General features: G+C 35.7%; 1 protein-coding gene across 1 annotated transcript in view; it reads right to left on the minus strand.

The window, feature by feature from the left end:
• Nucleotides 1–2,099: 2,099 nt before the first annotated feature.
• arhgap20b (Rho GTPase activating protein 20b) overlaps nucleotides 2,100–20,749 on the minus strand; it is a 36,799-nt gene continuing 18,149 nt past the window's right edge. The window contains exons 12-16 of the mRNA XM_026256752.1: nucleotides 17,411–17,572; nucleotides 17,102–17,211; nucleotides 15,666–15,855; nucleotides 6,982–7,096; nucleotides 2,100–4,464 (exon numbers count right to left, since the gene is read on the minus strand). Coding sequence (XP_026112537.1) covers nucleotides 2,663–4,464; nucleotides 6,982–7,096; nucleotides 15,666–15,855; nucleotides 17,102–17,211; nucleotides 17,411–17,572 — 2,379 coding nt within the window. The 3' untranslated portion in view covers nucleotides 2,100–2,662. The remainder of the gene's footprint in view (nucleotides 4,465–6,981; nucleotides 7,097–15,665; nucleotides 15,856–17,101; nucleotides 17,212–17,410; nucleotides 17,573–20,749) is intronic.

Genomic DNA, 20,749 nt, shown 5'->3' on the forward strand with positions numbered 1-20,749 from the left:
TCACCTTTTTTTTTTTTTAAATAAAATTGTGAGAGAAAAAAAAAAGTTTTTATTACCTATTAATTTTTATTCATTAAAAACAATTGCAAGATGTCAACTTGGGGGAAAAAAAGTCAGAAGTTACATTTAGAATTTACTATTCTTATTAAAAGTCGTTCTTATTGAAATCTCTATTTGAAGACTTGCATTATGAAAAGCTGAAGGTAATTTGGATCAAGGCTTTTGTGTTGAAATCCCTGTCATTCAGTTTTTACGGACAAGAATAAAGCTCAGGAATCGTGCCTGAGAGCTGTGTTTGTTTCATGAAGCAAAGTGTTGCCTGGCTAGAAAAAAAAAAAAAACTAACAGAAGGGCACTCTCACTTGAAACATGCGATAATGGAACAGAATTGTCAAGAGTATCCTAGATTCTAAGACAGACACAGTATACATTTAAGATTAAATGCTTCATTGGTTGACTTTTTTTCACATAATTTTAAATAATAATACTTTTATTCATAATATCAATTAGCTGTGCAGATTGACCATTCTGATACAAAACAACACTGGACTTCCATGACTTTCATTATAAAGGAAGAAAAAAAAAAGTGGCTAAAACGTTTTTTTCAAGATATCTTATTTTGAATTTTGCAGAAGAAAGTCATACAGATTTGGAACTAGAAGAGGCGAGTAAATAATCACAGAATTTAAAATTTTTGGTTAGCTATCTTTAATATTCTAGCATGGAAAGCTGGCAGTTTATTAAGAAACATTATTTTTTTCCTTCCTTTATTCAAAATGTTTAAAACATATTTTATTGTGAATATTAATTATTTCTTCCTCCAGCAAAGTATTTTTTTAACTCAACAGCACAGATATCATAATTATTAGAAATTGATTTGATTTTTTATATATATATATATATATATATATATATATATATATATATATATATATGTATGCATATATATATATATATATATATATATATATATATATATATATATATATATATATATAATGCATCCAAGTGCAATAGCCACCACTTGTTCAAGGAAGTCTGCTGTCTGATGCTTGATTGTGCGGCACAAGCTTATCACATCTCACATCACAACTACACATGACTCTGAACCATATGATCAATCAAAACATCATTCAGTTATCCACTAATGTTATTCACCGGATCTACACTATGCATACTTGTCTCTATAAACACCTCCCACCCGCTTGTTCCTCCTTAATGTTCCTCTAATGGTCTTATCACAGCATCTTATGCAGATCACGCTGCTTCCCTTATACCATTTCCTGCCGTCTTCACTGAAGTTCCTTCTCCTGCCACCTGCTATGTTACTATAGTGATGCCAGCACTTTGTAACATCTGCCGTTTAACTTCTTCCACTTAAGTACTTAAAACGTCCTACGTACCTCTAAAGTGTGATTACCATCATATTGACTTCCAATTATGCCTGAAGCACGAGCATGTTTTATTGTCTTTTTTAAGCAAATTTTTATGACTGATTTTATTGATATTAATAAAAAACTGGCTTTATTGCTATGTACTTTAATTCGGGGGTTTCTGGGGACCCATGGATAATTTGATAGATATTACTAAGTGTAAATTTTAAGGCTAACAAAGTTAATGTGTATACAATTTTTGCAATTGTGATTTCTGAATTAAGAATGCAGAATGAAAAATTAAATGGTCAAATTCAGTCACAAATTATTGTTATAAATGAACAAAAAAGATGCTGACTGCACAATGAATTCAGTTCAGTCTAAAAAAGTCTAGAAATTTGTATGGATTTATAAAGCAAACTGCATGGTGTGAAAAGCTGCAAGGCTTGTCTAGCTTTAAATCACCTGCACCTTGCACCATATAATAACTATATAATATATAGATGGGTTTATATAAAAAAATTTAATACTAATTATTGTTAAATATATATATATATATATATATATATATATATATATATATATATATATATATATATATATATATATATATATATATATTTAACAATATATATATATATTTAACAATATATATATATATATATATATATATATATATATATATATATATATATATATATATATAATTAATTTCTTAAAGGGTTAGTTCACTATCGATAGGATAGTTCCCCCACACAAAAAATATCATAATTTCCTCAGCCTCATGTTGTTCCAAAATACTGTGTACGTAAAAACCCAAAAGATATTTTGATAAATGTCTCAGCTGATTTTGTCCACATACTGAAAGTCCAGTTTTGTTTAGACTTTTTTATTCAGTTATGTAATGTTAAAGTATTTATAGTTTATTTAAACTCATTAATAAAACTCATCATACTACCAACACTGTATTTTACACTTTCTGTGCCCAGAGATTTTTTTCCCTTCATTACAAGCATAGACTAAAACCCAGCAATATATGTTCTCCATTCACACAACTGCATCACTCCCTTCTCTTTGTGTCTCTGCAGAAGTTTGAAAAGACACACCCACAGTGTGAAATCCCTGTGGAAATGTATTTCCATTTTAGGCCTGTAGCCTCTACACCATGTCCCCGCTCTCCTGCACACAAACTGCAGACTCTATACCCAAGCTTGCTTAAAAAAAAAAAAAAAAAAAAAAAAAACATTCATTGAAATTACATATGATGCATATTACATCACCAAATTTAGTTATGGTAATGGCTTGTTCTGTGCTGTCCCTCTGTTGCCAGGGAGCTTGATACAGATTGTGTGGCGAAAAGTTCCAGAGGATTTTTTAGCAGGTTTTGGATTGGCCACGCTCTGATTAGCTTTGCTATGAAATACCTTTATACTTGGGTTAACACTAACACTGCTAATGCTAACAGCAGGGTTAGCGGTTTCAGTAGTACAGCCAGGATGGTGCAGGTCATCAACAGTGCTCATGCTATGACTAACAGATTTGACGCTCTGAACAGTAGGACTTTTCTGTGCCATTGCTACGCCATTGCTAATATCAGTTGGGACAAAGCTAACATTAGCATTAGCACTCAAGCCTTCGTCTTTTACATCCACATCATTAGGAGAAGTGCAATGTGTCCTCACCTGGACTGATGTTTGCTGCGGAGGTGTAGTAAGTAATACTAACGGAACATTATGACCATAAAACAATGTCTGGGGGATTTGTACCTGAACAGATTCTCGCACTTTTCCTTCAACTTTCTGCTCTGTTTCCACCAGGATGTTTTGGGTTTGATCCGTGTCCTTTGAATGTTTTAGCATCACTCTTCCTGCAGAAGGAAAGACTGTGATTTTCATTCTGCTCACTTTCTGCCCACCCGAGGCATTAATGTTGGAGTAAGCATTTGATTGCTCCAGCTGCAACTGACTTACAGGGTTTTCTCCTTTGCTACTTGATTGTTTTTGTGTCATTGTGGGTGTGTTTGTGAGCATTTGTGTGACCTGGGATTCCTGTATTACACTGCCAATCGGATTCGCATGTGGGACTGTCCATATACTGCATGGATTCAGAGAGATCGCTTGTGAATTCATGTCAGAATTGGGCTCTATCTGACATGAGGTGGAGGAATGTAATGGATTCACACTGAACTCCATGCTGCACATAGTCTCAGCATGACACTCTGACACACATGGTCTTGTTGCACCTTTAACCTCATGAATATCACCTAAGGACTCATTCTCGTTTCTTTCTCCATCAAAGTCACAAAAAGATACTTTAAATTCATTCTCTTTCTCATCTTCCATTTCTTGAACTCTTTCTCTCCTAACGTCCTCTTCGTATGTGAAAGCACTTGTACCCTGCTTTCTGGACATTTCAGGTGTGAGAGGCCGCAGTCTCGCAGTAGCACCAAACAGAAAAGGCCTGGACTGTGTATCTTGAGGGTTGGGAATTGGATCAGCGGAACTGAGAGACAACGTACTATCCAGTGAGCTGAGGGAAGAAGTGGTAGTTGATGACAGACTTGACATGCTGGCCAATCTCTGCGCAGGATGACGAAAGCGGGTGGGGATTTGCGGTGACTTCCAGAAAGTGTAGCGGCGGCGTCTTGTACCCATTCCAGAATTGTGTGATTGTTGTTGTGGCCTTAACCCCAAGGAACTGTGTGACTGCTCATTTCTGCTGTCTGTTACAGCTGCATCATAGCTGGATTGGCGGATAACAGGGCTATGATTTAGAGCTGGAGTTTGGGGTGTGGAAAAATACATGGAAGGCTCAGAGAGGCAACGGTCACGTGACTGGCTGAGTTCCCCAACTCCCAGCATGCTTACAGACGCACTGGAACACGATGAAATGGAATCCAGTGTTCCACAGCTGTAGGTGCCTTCTGTCGATGGCATATCAATATGAAAGGGCTGGGCTCTCCTCTTTTCTTTCAGAGAAAGTGTAGCCAGAGGGAGGATAAGAGGATGAACTTCAGGCAATAGTTGGGATGAAACGGTGAAGTCTTGATCTGTGTCCTCCGAAGAGGAGTGCTGAAGAAGATACGAACCATCTAGAGAAGAGAAGAGTTTTGAGATATTTAACAAAACCTTATAGCTAACACTGAAGAGATCCATCATTTCACACAGAGGACAACTGAGGATCTCACATGCAGCTAATACAAAAGGTTATACATATCTAACAGTGCATGAACCAAGTTTCCATGGTATGGTTTGATAAAAAGGCGAAGAGTGTGTCAGTCTGTCTGGAAATTGCCAAATGGCACTTTACCAATTTACCAGAGCATGAGGTAAAAAATTAAAAAACTATTATGGCATAAGCTGCAGTTTCTCCTTGTCAGTTTTCTTTTAGCATCAGTGATTGATGAGCAGGTCTGAATTGAAGAAAAGACAGAAATCCTGGAAGAATACAGATTCCTCAGGCCAAACATTAATATTTCATCCTTAATGTGTCAAAAATACCAAAACCATACTAGAATGGCTCTGAAAGAAATTTAAGTAATTTATGAGTGTCCCACAGCAGAGACATGAAATCCAGTGAAAATCTCTGATTTCATCAGAAAACCACTGGGTATGTTGCATGTATAAAGTGAAAATTATACATATTTTCTAAATGCATACCCTGATGATCCAATACATTAGTTGAATGTGCATATTTGCGGTATACAACAGAGCTCACTGAGGGGCTATGCAATCCCATAATGCAGGGTTAGGCAACGTCGGTCCTTGAGTGCCGCTGACCTGTGGAGTTTAGCTTTAACACTAATTAAACACACCTGAACAAGCTAATCAAGGTCTTCAGGATTACTAAGGCTGCAGACAAGTGAGGTGTTTTTTTTCAGGGTTGGAGCTAAACTCTGCAGGACATCTGCACTCAAGGAACAATGTTACCTACCCATGTCTTAATGCAAAGATTCTTGACCTTCCATTTGATTAAAAATGAACAAGAAGCAATCTTCTCTCACTCTCAGACCTACCGGGAGAGTTCACCCAACACAAAAGAAGATATTTAGAGATTATTATTCTTATTATTCATATTATTTTCATGTTAATTTGTCGAAACAAATGAAGCTCAGTGGCATCAAAGGTAGTTTTCGACCCCTTTGATTTGTATTGTGTGGGCATAAATAGTCCGTCACAGTAGGTTCTTCTTCAAGTGTTTGGAACCACACAAGGGTGAGTAAAAAATGAAAGCATTTTACTATTACTAGTCACTTTAAATTGCCAAAAGTATGCTCAGCTACATTACACATCTGAATAAATTCCTGGTTATAATGCACTAATGAATTAATGCTGCCATCGTTAAAATATTTGATTTAATTCTATTTAATGGAACTTTAATTACTGTAAGTAAACAGTACTATTTTTTGGCACACCTGTTTATTGAATTCTCCCAATAGTGCAATAGATTCAGTGCAATAGACTGTATGTTGGTATTCTGTTGGTTTATTGGCATTTCAGTTATGCATGAGAGCTAAAAGGGATACTCCACCCCAAAATGAAAATGTTGTCATTAATCACTTACCCCAATGTTGTTCCAAACCCGTAAAAGCTTCGTTCGTCTTCAGAACACAATTTAAGATATTTTGGATGAAAACCGGGAGGCTTGAGACTGTCCCATAGAGTGGAAAGTAAGTTACACTGTCAAGGTTCAGGAAAGTCATCGTCAAAACAGTCCATCTGCCATCAGTTCAACCGTAACATTATGAAGCAACAATAATAGAGGAGGAGAGGTAAAAAAAAAAAAAAGTATTCTCGTAGCTTCATAACGTTAGGTTTGAAACACAGAAGGCAAATTAACTATTTTGATGATGCTTTTTTTTAAATACATTTCTGGATCAAAAGTGAAGTGAAGTGACATTCAGCCAAGTATGGTGACCCATACTCAGAATTTGTGCTCTGCATTTAACCCATCCGAAATGCACACACACAGAGCAGTGAACACACACACACACACACTGTGAGCACACACCCGGAGCAGTGGGCAGCCATTTATGCTGCGGCGCCCGGGGAGCAGTTGGGGGTTCGATGCCTTGCTCAAGGGCACCTAAGTCATGGTATTGAAGGTGGAGAGAGAACTGTACATGCACTACCGCCACCCACAATTCCGTCCGGCCCGAGACTAGAACCCACAACCCTTCGATTGGGAGTCCAACCCTCTAACCATTAGGCCACGACTTCTTGACAGTGTAACATACTTGGCACTCTATGGGACAGTCTCAAGCTTCCCAGTTTTCATCCAAAATATCTTAAATTGCGTTCCAAAGATGAACAAAGCTTTTACGGGTTTGGAACAACATTGGGGTAAGTGATTCATGACAAAATCTTATGTGTAAATGTGTATACTTTCTTCTTTCAGATAAATCCAATTGGAGTTTTATTCAAATTTGCCTTTGATCTTTTAAGCTGTTAAATGGCACTCAGTGGTAGCCTTACCAAGATAGACGGTGCTACCATTTACCGTTTATATCGTTTAGTACTGTCAAATTGCACATCTCAAAAAAAGCTTACCTCAATAGGCATCTACATTTCAGTGACATGAGGTCCAAACGGCAAAACTTGACAGTTACCTGCATAGTCACTTGATTCCTGCCCTGAATTCATCTGCCTGGTGAACAGACTCTCCAGATCATCTCCAAATATGGCAGGCGTGTTTTCAATCAGGTACTGGATGAGCGTGGCGACCTGAACGACAGATGGAAAAATATGAAACATCATCAATATGGAAAACAGACACTGCTGGCCCGCAAACATAAACGCTGAATGTAGCAGCACATATATCAGACACTGTACAAACCAGCTCATGAAGTTTACGACTTGTTAAATGTTTTAAAAAGATTCATGTGTCGGAGCATGTCAGTATATATGAGGTGGACACACTGTGTATGCTAGTTGACTGCCATCTTGTTTCTGTCCAAGTTCTAAAGTGTTTAGACATTAGTTTAGATTTTTCATAGCACAGCTGTATGTGACGCCAAAGTGTGTGTGCGTCTGGCATGTGCATAGAGATCCTCACTTCTCTCAATGAAGAAATACAATGAATCTTTTACTCCTTGAACATTTCAGATCTACAGTAAATAAGCCCAAAGGAATGGAAAAATAAAAAGCATACAGAGGCAATGGAATGCTCTCTAGCATTTCCAATGGAAAACTGTCATTTTGAAGACACCATAGGGTTTTGTGGTGTGCTTGACTCGTTCTTTTTTATTTTTCAGCAAAGTAAATGCAAAAGGTTTCATTGCATGTAGTCCTGGACATGGTGAACTATTCTAACCACATTAATAATTAGGTGTTCACTCAAATTGCCTGTGCTCATTCACCACACATTTGTCTGTCAACTAATTGGTTTGGATTAATTGGGTTCAGACACATCGTGAGAATGCACTGCATAAATGAACTGCCATTTTTTGGATGTTGAGATACAAAAGCATCTGCAGTCACTCAAATCCAATCATAAATAATTATAGATCTATCCATGACTCATCTCTCCCTTCATGTTCTTTTAAAGTCCCCAGGAAATCAAAATCGACAATTCTTATTTCTGTATGGAATACTGCAGTTTATTCCAAATGATTTATCTGTGCACATAATTATTTTCAATAAATGAATGTGCCCTCGTAATCCTAAATTAAAATCATTTCCTTCCCATCCCACATTGCAACGACATCACTTCTCTGATCATGTGTACACCGGTGGGAGAGCAATAACCCATCCCTTCTGTCAATCACATGAGATTGCAGCAATAAGCTAACAGCAATAACCCAACGATTTAATTGATTCCCGATGGACAAAATCAAGTCCCGTCCCACCTTCTTTCCATTTCACAAGTGATCACAATTTCTGTTTCATGTTAACTTTAATTATTTAATGTAAATGTTCTATATTTTACTACTCCAGCCCTCACTGAAATGATGTATGTAGCTGTTAATCTTCCATACTATTAGCTATTTACTATTGGTCATTGTGTGCATAAAAGCTTACATAACATGACCTTACATAGCAATCCCTATGTGAAAAAAACCCAAACATAATCCCTGTCTCCAAGCATGTAAAACTCTTGTCAAATAATAGATGCACTAAAAGTTAAAATAGCTAATAAAAACATCACAATAACCCACAAGTCTTCCACACAACTCGAGTCCATCCATTAATGTCTTATGAAGTGAAACCTGCATGTTTGTAATAAACAAATCCTTAAAGACATTTTTATCTGCAAGCTGTTGCCTTCGGCTTCCTCTATCCATAATTTTGCTTTCACCAAATCGTCATCTAGTCTGAAAAATATTCACAGATCAAGGACCGTTTAAAAACAAAAGTTCAAAACCAATTTAAGTAAATATATTGAAGGATTTGGATGTGAAAGGACAACAGGGGATGGGCTTTTTCACTGGAGGAAGAGGTACTATGTATTTTTGAAGAGTTAAAGTCACATTGATGGATTTTCTTAATAATAAAGTTTAACAACAATCAGCTGTTTGGATTCTCATTCTTATGGCACCCATTCACTTCAGGATATATTGGTGAGCAAGTGATATGATTTCTCCAAGTCTGCCCCAATGAATAAACTAATCTGCATCTTGGCTGGCCTGAGGGCAAGTCAGTATTGTATTTTTGTCTGAACTATTCCTTTAATTGTAAAAGTTAAAGCTTCCAAGAATAAAGTTACTTGAAGAAAGTTTCTACCTATAGCTCTTACACTTTCATGGTGATAATGTGTATGTTATTTGCCCAAATCTGGGAATATATTACACTACATGAAATCCTCAACTTAAAGATTGCACTTCAACAGATGTCAAGAATTCAGTTCTTCATCAATTTCATTACATCTTGTGTAAGTATGGAAATTCAGACCACGTTTCTTTCTTGTGACCATAAACTTCCACAATTCCGCAAGTAATACCAATGGACGTTATAATATTTACAGATGCACTTTACAAAAGTAATTCTCTGAGTGAAATGCAGAGATTTTATCACAGATGCTACTTCTCAGGCAGGTTTGAGATCTAATGAATAATGCTAATCAAATTGCACAAATAGTATCAGTCAGAGTACTGGACTCACATCAGTTTTTATATTTCAGTAAATAAGTTGCTATGGAGGCCAATGTCTAATAATTGTCATATTTAGATAATGAGGCAACACACAGTGCTATGCTTTTATACACAAGGAGGAATTCTTCACATGCCTGCCATGGACCTTAAATTATCGAAATTCCTCTTCAGTTACACAGCTCTGATGTCAATCATCTCAGGCTCAGCTGTGACAAAGCTGAGCTCTGCTTCCTCCCAATTTCTCCCAATCTCATTTTCAATCTCTCTAAAGCACAGAGATCATCACCTCAGGTCATTTCATTGTCTTCCTATATGTTGGACTCTGATTGCAGACTGCTGTGTTACCAGTGTCCTACAAGCCATGATCAAACACTGCCAGCAGCTGCCACCAGCTGTGCATGGTTGAAATGTTTATCCTCTCTCTAAATGAAAAGCTTATATATATAGATCAAGAAACTACTCCATCCTACGGAGCCCCGCACATGACACGCAAGAAAAAATAAATAAACTGTGCGCACAATTTACTAATTTGTTCCTTCACTGTAATAAATCGTGCACACAATTACTATTGCGTTTCTTTGATTTATCAATGCATTCCCTCGAATTAGTAAATCGTGAGCACAATTTATAAATCGAGTGAATGAAATAGTAAATCTAGGGAATGCAATAGTAATCGTGTGCACATTTTAGTACAGTGAAGGAATGAATTAGTAAATCATGCACACGATTTAGCCAACATTTTTTTCCTGCATGTCATATGCGAGGCTCCGTACCATCCCCGTCACCCAGTTAAAAAATAAATAAATAAATAAATAAATAAATAGACACCCCAAAATTTTAACCTACTAACCAAACCTGACCTACACATTGTTGAATTTATGATCAAATTATGCCCTTGGTGGCAATAAAGTTCTCAGTATACAGGTGCTGGTCATAATTAGAATGTCATCAAATATTTTATTTACTTATTCCATTCAAAAAGTGAAACTTGTATATTATATTCATTCATTACTTACAGACTGATATATTTCAAATGTTTCTTTCTTTTAATTTTGATGATTATAACTGACAACTAAAGAAAATCCCAAATTCAGTAGCTCAGAAAATTTGAATATATCTTAAGTACAAAGAAAGAAATTACAAAGAAAGGATTTTTAGAAATCTTGGCCAACTAAAAAGTATAAAAAATTAAAAGTATATGCGTAGTGGTTCTTGAAGCACCGACTCCAACTGCTCAGGTGTTATAAGAGCCCAGGTTGCTCTGATAGTGGCCTTCAGCTCTTCTGCATTCTTGGGTCTGGCATATCGCATCTTCCTCTTCCCAGTACCCCATAGATTTTCTATGGGGTTAAGGTCAGGCGAGTTTGCTGGCCAATTAAGAACAGGGATACCATGGTCCTTAAACCAGGTACTGGAATCTTTGGCACTGTGTGCAGGGGCCAAGTCCTGTTTGTAAATGAAATCTGCATCTCCATAAAGTTGGTCAGCAGCAGGAAGCATGAAGTGCTCTAAAACTTCCTGGTATATGGCTTTGTTGACCTTGGACCTCAGAAAACACAGTGGACCAACAACAGCAGAAGACATAGCATCCCAAACCATCACTGACTGTGGAAACTTTACACTGGACCTCAAGCAACGTGGACTGTGTGCCTCTCCTCTCTTCCTCCTTCCTTCCTCTTGTATTTGGACACATAGCTCTGTGAACAGCCAGCCTCTTTTGCAATGACCTTTTGTGTCTTGACCTCCTTATGCAAGGTGTCAATGGTCGTCTTTTGGACAACTGTCAGCAGTCTTCCCCATGATTGTGTAGCCTACAGAACTAGACGGAGAGACCAATGAAAGGCTTTTCAGGTGTTTTGAGTTAATTAACTGATTAGTGTGGCACCAGGTGTCTTCAATATTGAACCTTTTCACAATATTCTAATTTTCTGAGATACTGAGTTTGGGATTTTCCTTAGTTGTCAGTTAAAATCATTAAAATGAAATGAAATAAACATTTGAAATACATCAGTCTGTGTGTAATGAATGAATATAATATACAATTCACTTTTTGAATGGAATTAGTGAAATAAATAAACTTTTTTGATGATATTCTAATTATATGACCAGCACCTGTATGTCTTTTACTAACTGCTACTACACTGCCATTTGGATGTATTTTTTATGGTAAGTAAACTGTAAAAATAAACTCTATATAATTTCAGGGCACAGCTAAATATTTTTTTCTTTGCTCGTTTGCTAGCTAGTAAATGTGTATGTATGTTGTGCTCAATTAAATTACTCAACATGAAGTTCTGAGTAACCTACAGTAACTCATACATTTTGATATTAACATAACATAAAACGAGTAGTTAAGTTAAATCTGAATGTATACATTCAAAACTATCTATCAAAATGTATTAACAAACTTAAAAAAACAAACACATAACACAAGTAATACCATTTTTTAGAGCAAGGAATGCCCAACAGCCAACTTTATTTTTTATTAAAACAAAAATGAGACTTTTTTCAGTAAAATTTCAGTAAACATACCTCCGATAAATGTAAACATTTCTTAAGACCTTTAAAGCAACATAAAACTAAAAGTAACAAAATCAAATCTTTAGGATCAAAACAATAAGATTTTTGTAGAGTTTGCAGTTTCAATAACCAACTCTGTTTAAATACCTTAAGAGCTGCAAAAATATTAGCCTAAAAAAAGAATCCTCATTTCATCCTTGCATCCTCAATCTGTCCTTCAGAATCAAGCTAAAAATGAAAAATCAAGAAGAATAACAGAACGTAATGAAATTATCATTATTACTGGGTCAATATGACAAGAATCACTAACTAGTAATCACATTAATGTTATAATGAAAAAAAGTGACACACATTTAAATAAATAACAGAGTAGCCCATATGCAATGCATATTTTGCCAAATATGACATACCCATTTGTCATGGACTTTAAAAAGATAAACCAGGGCAACTGCTGTCCTGCCAGTCTTAGTTGCTTTTTGCTGAAAAAGTGTAATCAAACGAGGTAGGTGTGGTCCAGTCTTGCATAGGAATGTGGGGCAATTTTTACTCTGCAAAATCAGACAAAAGAGAATTTTGTAAAACTAACCAACATCACATGATATATTAAACAAGAGATATAATGGTATAATGGGTATTATGGATCTTTCCATAAAAAGCAAGCATTTACACCCTTACTGTTTTTGATATACGTAAACAGTAAAAGCAAGCAAGATGTAAAAATGTGAAGCAAAATGATGTGTAAAGTGAACAATATTTCAATATTATGCAAAGCGCAAAATAAGTGCCCTGAGATCTTCACTGTAATATGAAATATGAATTAAAATTACATGCATATAATTCGCAGAAATAAAGCATAGAATCCATGAAAGAAACTTCAAAATTACGAAAAGTTTTTTTTCCACTTTTAGGTGAATTTATGAATTATGTGCTCTTCTGTAACTTAGCAGGACCGGAGACTGAAATGATTTAACTGGCCAACAAGATTCAGCGTGGGTTGAGGCAGCTAATAGAATTCAGGATTTATATTCAAAATCTTCCTTATGCCAAAAATCAGAATCGTACATCTGCTGATTTCAAAAATGTTATTATTTATGCTATTAAAGTAGTCGGTTCGAATTAAAGGTTGCTACTTGGCAATTACACTAAATCTGGCTATCTGATCTGCTAAACAGTAGTTAGCAACAACTAGAGGTCACATTTTCTCCCTGGCAACATATGGAAATATATTCTGGTCATAACTTTACATCATGCTTAAATGTCAACAGTGAGGTGAAATACATAAAAACATTAACTTCAGGGTCCGTGGATTTGTAGAAATGATACTTACAGCATTCCATGAAACGAGACCAATCTGCAATCTTGAGAAGAACTTGGATGATGTCAGATGCAAAATATCGCCATGCTGAAAAATTTTAAGTCGATCTAACTTTAAAGAAACAGTTCATATAAATTAAAACAACAAAATTACTAACTTAAAATGTATAAATACCAGAAAGTTCTAAATACTTACCAAGGTCTATTCATTTGAACTTATTGTAATTATCTAAGTTAACAGAACTCAATACAATTAACTACTTTGAGCATTAAGGTTTACATTGTGTAATGTGGATCTATGGTGTATATAAATTAATACACACTCTTTTCCTGGAAAATTAGGGCAAACAGTCATATACAACAGATTCTAGATATTGTTTGACCATCAGATCACGCCATTTTAATGAGCACTAAAAACGCAGCAGGACTTTGAGTGAGAGTGTGTCAGCCAGCCTATGACTCTCTCTCTCACACTGGCCTTGAGCCATTCATACTGAGCCCTGCATTCATGTCTCTCTCTGAACAGGATGATTTGTCAAAAACAATATGAAGCAACAAGAAAATCAGTCATGTTTTTCAATTATTTTTCAATTATTAATGCTCCTGAATTGTATTGTTCCTGAATACGAAGATGCAGTTAACAAGGAATCTCCTTTGAAATGCAAAATCTGCTCTGCTAATTTCCTGTTACAGCACTGCTGGGATTTGAGATCCAATTTATATTAAGACAGACAGTGTGGCAGTGTTTTACAAGGACATTAATAATTTATATGAAATGTCTTTTTTTTCAAGCAATGGCACATATATATTTTCCTTTGCATAGGTAGAGTATTGCATACTGTAAACAAACCTAAGATTTATAAATCTCTTGGTGTGTTGCAACATATATCGTGCCACACTATATCGTGACAATATAGTGACGTACAGTAGAGATGGAGATCTCCATGGAGATTCGAAGTCTTAATGATTTCCCTGCTTGCGTTTGAGTCAACATCCTGTTGATAAGACAGATCCCTTTGGTGACATCAGGAAATCAGATTTTGTTACAGTAAACTGCTAAAGTTAATAAGCAGAGCAAGTCGGCAGCCATCGGATGCATTACAATTCTTTATCTAAAGGGTGGAGAGAATCATTTGTAGCTTTAGGCTAAGAATACAGAATAAGTCACATCATTATAAAGGTTTCTCTTGAATAATATGCTATGCACAAAGCAGTTCTGTGTGATTTACAAGTGTGTAGGCGCACTTAAAGAATGAATACATATTGTGTAACTTTTTCAAAGAACAGTTCGCTATTTATGATATACTTAGCCAAGTGGCAACTGGCTATGTTAAGAATACTTTTAAAGGGTTGTACTGTATGTTCATTACCAGTGAAATGTCACAGTGATGTAAGTCTTATTTCAGGTTTTCTGTCTCTACTAGCTATTTAGTTCTTGTCTCCTAATTCTTCTCCTGAGTCATGATAAGAATCCAAGAACAATTTCCCTTACATAAACCATGGGGTTCAAAAGTCTGAAAGCTCACTGAAAATCAGGGATTTGAAGTGTCATTTAAACCAGCAAGTAAATAAAGTGGGATTTTGAAAATTTGAAACCATGAAAAATATGAATAAAACCCAAACAAACTGTAAAAGTTTTATTGTAAAATAAAATAATACTTAAGATTTCTAGATCACTATAATTAAATAAGTATTTTAAGGATAATATACTCTTTGGATCGTTCTTGAATAATGACAGAGAACAAATCCTTGTCTTATGTTGTTAAATTATGATTCTTCCAACAACTTACATTAGTAAATTAGTAAGATTGTTAATGTCTGGTTTCTCTGCTGCTAAAAAAATAACAATTACACAGCAATGGTTCACTCTTGGATTTTATAAGATTCTGGCTGATGTCTTTTCATAATATTGTCTGTTTAGAATGCAGCACTGCAAGGATTTATGGGGCTAGAATACAAACTGTCACTTACTGGAGTAGTATAGCACAAGCTCTAAAATATATGTTTTAAATGTATGATGCATCATTCTGTGTGGTAATTTGCTGCTGGGGTTTATGTTCCTTTTAAGTTACCCTGAAGTATTATTGTACTTGTGTCCTTTGTGTTTTTTTTTTCTTTCTATTTCTTCGTATTTATGCTGTCATCCAACATTTGTAATGTTATTATTTCAGATTTTAAAAAAACACAAACAAAAAAATAATGATTTTTTTTCTTTCATTGAAATTGTGCTACTAACATAATTTGTAATGACAAATTGAAATTGAATATCGAAACGGACATGCTTTATGCTATCCTATTAAAGAAATTAGAAAACATGTGAAATGGTCGTAATACTAAGAATACATACAGTCAGATTGTAGCTTGCTTACCTGCAACACACTCTGTCCCTCTTTGTCAGGACTGATTTGGGAAGACCTCCAGAGCATGTTGGGTGCAATGCAAAGGGCCAGGTTTGTTGCTGTCATCTGATTCACCTCAGAGTGAGTGTGTATCCTGTGTAACACTCCAAATAAGAGACACAGCAAGGTGACATTCTCCTCTGGCAACTGTGCAAGCAAACTAGACAAAAAGACAATAGAGCTTTAACAATGACAGGTAAATGCAACCAGACAAACAGAAAACATAGAACATATGCTTAAATAATCTTGCCAGCAAATGATTATGTGCAGAAGTTCGTCTGCCCTCTCATACATATGAAAATGCATTCCAGCTCAAATATGCACAAATACTACACACACAAAAAGATAAAACAACGGTTGTGCATAAACAAGTGAATATTAATATCACTCTCCAAGCAATAAGCAGTTGACTTGGAATCATACATTTTCAAAAGGTAAATCAAAGGATAAAACTCAGAACAGCAAAAGGAAATATTATCACTGTTTGCCTGCAGCAAAATGCTTGAGTGACACTTTAATAACTCAGACCAAAAACAGGAATTTATGCGATGAATATCTGTTCAGATATTCTGAAGAATATTGCTTGTACAAACTATTTAAAATCATATTTTTCTTCAGTACCCTGAGTTACAGTAGATGCAAACTATCTAAAGACCAGGGTCATTTTTGAAAGATTTACCACCAGCAAAACAAAGGAATCGGAATATTGAATTAATTATTTATCAACTTGAATTCTTAGATTTGCCTATTTATTATAACTTTATGTCATTTTGGAAAGTTATTAAAAAATAATAATGCTTGTTAATAAATAAAATAAGCTCCTTTTAATGTTCCCATTAATTCATGCTAATGTACAGCTTTACAATGTGATCTATAATTTACAAAATAATTTATGCAAACTTCAATAAGAGTTGTCACTTCTGAATTCCATTGTTTTCTAGTGATGATAATATATATATATATATGTATGTATGTATGTATATATATATATATATATATATATATATATATATATATATATATATATATATATATATACACACAAAACGTGTTCTGCAGGGGCCTCCCCAGACCATGGGGCCCCACACAATCGCATGGTTAGCGTGGTGTCTAAATAAACTACTGCTTCCAAAGACACAAACTCATGTCACACACACACTCAATTTGTCATGCAATTAAAATCCTAAAAATGTTTAGCTTTGATTTTTATTTTGATTATGGGATATAACATTGATTTAGATAAATAAAACATATGAGTAATATTTAAAACCATTGTTTTAGATATAGATATATAACCAAAAACATGCAGGTGGGAATGTGGTCTTAGTCTGTACACTTTATACATTGAGTGTGTGTATGTGTGAGCATATGTACAGTACATAAGTATGTTTGTATGTTGTTCTCACATTCTGACTCTGTTAAGTCTGTCTTGTTGATCCTCAGTCTGTAGCACTTCCATCCAGTCCTCATATAATTCACAGCACAAAACACCACCAGGCAGTTTGCGTAAAAACTCCTACACACACATACACGAACACACAATTTAATAGAGAATAAAAAGACCATACATTTTTATATAGGGTGCAGAGGAAATGCTCAATCAATTGATCATGAGAATTTAGATTGAGAATGTAGTGTTACTGTTGGTGATGAATGATTTGTGTGCATTTTATTCAGAGCAAATCACTGCTGAATTAAAATGACTGTGTTCTCACTGTAATTAGAGATGCAGAGACGAACACTGATTGTTCATGCAGTGAAATACTTTGCCCAGAATTCATTCGCTCCTTTAGGATCCTACAGTTTTTGGCATTTGCTGAACGACGGAAGATTCCTCGGGTCTCTGGACCCTCACAGAACAGCAGATACAGCAGGTCCTGTGCTCACACACACACACACAAGCACACACACACACAAACACACACAAACACATATACAATAGTTATAAAAGCCAGGGATTCCAAGACTTTTTAGTCAGCCAAATCTCTTCCACTTAAAATATTTACATGGTTTAATATAGATCTGTAAAAAAAAAAAAAAAAAGTCAAAGAAAAATTACTCTCCAACTTCAAAATCATCTGACATCGTTGTTTTACCCTGTTTGTAAAGGGCATTTGGCTTTCTTTGCACGTTCGCTTTGTAAACACTGGGTCACATGTGCATAAAATGGGATATTCACTATGCATTGTTACATTGTTATTACATTGTATTAAAAAAAATTGTATGATATCTTCATACACACACCTGCCATCCATCATTTATGACTCAACCCTAGGGACTCTAATTGACGAAGCAGCATGTTTGCATTACTGATAAACATGTCTCTTGAATGGGCTAAAATCAGCCAAACATCAAGATAATTTAGAATGCGATTTACGCATCGAGAACATGCATTGGGCTAAAGCCAGCCAGAATGGGAAAAACGTATTAATGGTACGCTGTGCTCTCTAATGCAAACCTCAGGAAGCCCCTGTGGTGCGACACAATCCGAATATTGAAATATGCATCCAACAAATTTACGGATGCAAACCCGTTGCCGGGATGGATTTGTGCCAGAATCTGCTTCAGAGTCAAAGAATGTCAGTGACGGGGTAACAGCATTAAAAAAGAGTGGTCTGCATTAGAACTGGAGATAATACCCATGTTCTATTATGCCCAGCAGCCAACGCAAAATGCCTGGACTAGCTCTCCATGCATCTAAGAACTGACATAACGACCGCTTGTCTCCAGTCACTATCGCTGGCAGCAATGATCGTTTACTGGCACCTTTTTCTCGATAACAGACTTCTCGGCATCACCGAAGAGGCCAGAGGGCGTGATAAGCGTATTAAGGAGTGCCTTACTGTATGTCTACAAGGCTTAGAAACCAGGCTGAGGTCCACACCAAGCGTGACCGAGGATGGGCACAAATGTCTACACGATGGAGGGCATACGGGTGTAACCATGGGCCTCGGCCCCATCCACGTGGGAAAACATGGCCTGAATTTTGGACATCAGAAAAAAGAACACTCCTCCTCAAAGCAGCCCAGCAGCAACTCGACTGGAAGTACCAGGAGTTGAGCAGGAGTTGGCAGTTTCCTCTGCATAACTGAGGTCGCTCAGGTTGAAGGTTCTCAGCAAAAAGGATTGGGGGAGAAGACGACCAGTAAGCCACCAGTAAGCCACTGCTGGTGGCAGTGGGCCACTTCCCTTCAAGGTAGGGCTCTGAATCTTTGGGAAGGCAGTGATTCGATTCACGATTCATAGGTTTTCGATTTGATTCAATAACAATTTTTGCAAATTTAGAATGATTTAATTTGATTCACAAATTCGATTCGATTACAACGATTCGATTCTACATTCTTTAAGTGCATTCACAGGATTATTTAAATGTTTCCCCTAAATTCTTATAAAAAATAAAATGCTTAGTCAGGTTGCAAATTACACCAGCCTTTATGGTTAGAAAACTGTAGGTAAAAAAAATTTGTCCATTGCTAAATTCTAGTTTAATGATGCGACATGACAAGACTTTTTGACATGACTTTTTTAAAAAGAGCTTTAAGAGTATTATGTATGAGCTAACATTTTGTTGTACTAAGGGCATAGCCATCATTTCAGAAGTGACAAATGTCAAATACAATCATTTTATGTATGTAGCCTATGTATTATCATAATTATTATAATTTTTATTTTTATTTTTTTTTTTTTTTTTATTTTTACAAGGAATTCTCTTCTTTTTTTAATTACTTTTAATTAGCTGTAAGAAATCAAATACACTGCTGGACAATAATCAATCACTCATCTGTAATCAATATTTTTTTCCTAATGGGAATTTTATGATTGTTTTATATTCTAGGCTACAATTACATGGCAATTATTTTACTTTTCTGCACAGAATAAGGTAGAAAATATACTTTTTAGTTTCTGTACTGTAATAAATTATGTCAATTAGCACTGCATCATTCATAAATTGTATTTATTTATTGTGGGGGTTTTTTTCTTAGCATTTCATCAGTTCGTTCTGCTTTTATTCAGTTTAGCTGCAGATATATTTGGTCTGAGTTATTAAAGTGCCACTCAAGCATTTTGGTGCAGGCAAACAGTGATAATATTTCCTTTTGCTGTTCTGAGTTTTATATTTTGATTTACCTTTTGAAAATGCTCTCTATTTTTCTATTTATTTGGATTTTGAACACTCCCAGCATACGAAAAGGCATCTTACAAAAAACAAAAAAACAAAGAGTTGGGTGGTTTAGCACTACCCAACTTCTTGTCTTATTATCGGGCTGCAAATGTCAGAAATATGTTATTCTGGTGTAGTTCTAATGATCAGCCCCCACTCTGGTTAAGTATAAAGGAGGCTGCATGTAATAATTCTGCACTTATGTCTCTTCTCTGTCTTCCTCTGTCTTTATCACCTTAACATTTCCAATAATGTTATAGTTAAGAACTGTCTGAAGATCTGGTGTCAATTCAGGCAATAACATTCGCTTCATTTGAACATTTGACATATGATTTGAAGTCTTTAATTGCCATGGTCCCATTTTTTTTTTTTTTTTTTTTTTTTTTGATATTTGCAAATCCGGGACTCTGTCCGCAAGCATTTTCCCAGGTTCCCCGTTGTTGATGGTATTTTCAATGCAAATCCTTATCAAAGTAGAGCTATCTTTACATTATACAGTACTTTATTTGTATGTCATCCCCTGGCTTCTGGCTGTCTCCAGATTACCTGGGCTAGGAGTCTTAACATTGAGATAGATACAGAGACATGGCATTTGGTTTTAAAACGTGTTCATATTTAATCTGTTTTCTCCTGCCATGGGATTTTACAGTGTAAAGGTGTCTACAAATTACACTGGTCCAAAAGTAAATTAGCCCTTATGTTTCCAAATATTGATCCACGTTGTGACAAGTGTCATCCAGAACCAGCTAATTAAGCCCACATGTTCTGGACTTGGGCTGCTCTGTCTCTTTTTTATGAGTGGTTTTTGACTCACTTTCAGCTACCAAATCTTTTAAACTTTCTCCCTCTACACTAATTGGATTGTTTGGAGTCTTGCCTTGTCATTGCCATC

This window comes from Carassius auratus, unplaced genomic scaffold (assembly GCF_003368295.1).
Source record: "Carassius auratus strain Wakin unplaced genomic scaffold, ASM336829v1 scaf_tig00214183_4049273_7079891, whole genome shotgun sequence".
Lineage (NCBI taxonomy): Eukaryota > Metazoa > Chordata > Actinopteri > Cypriniformes > Cyprinidae > Carassius > Carassius auratus.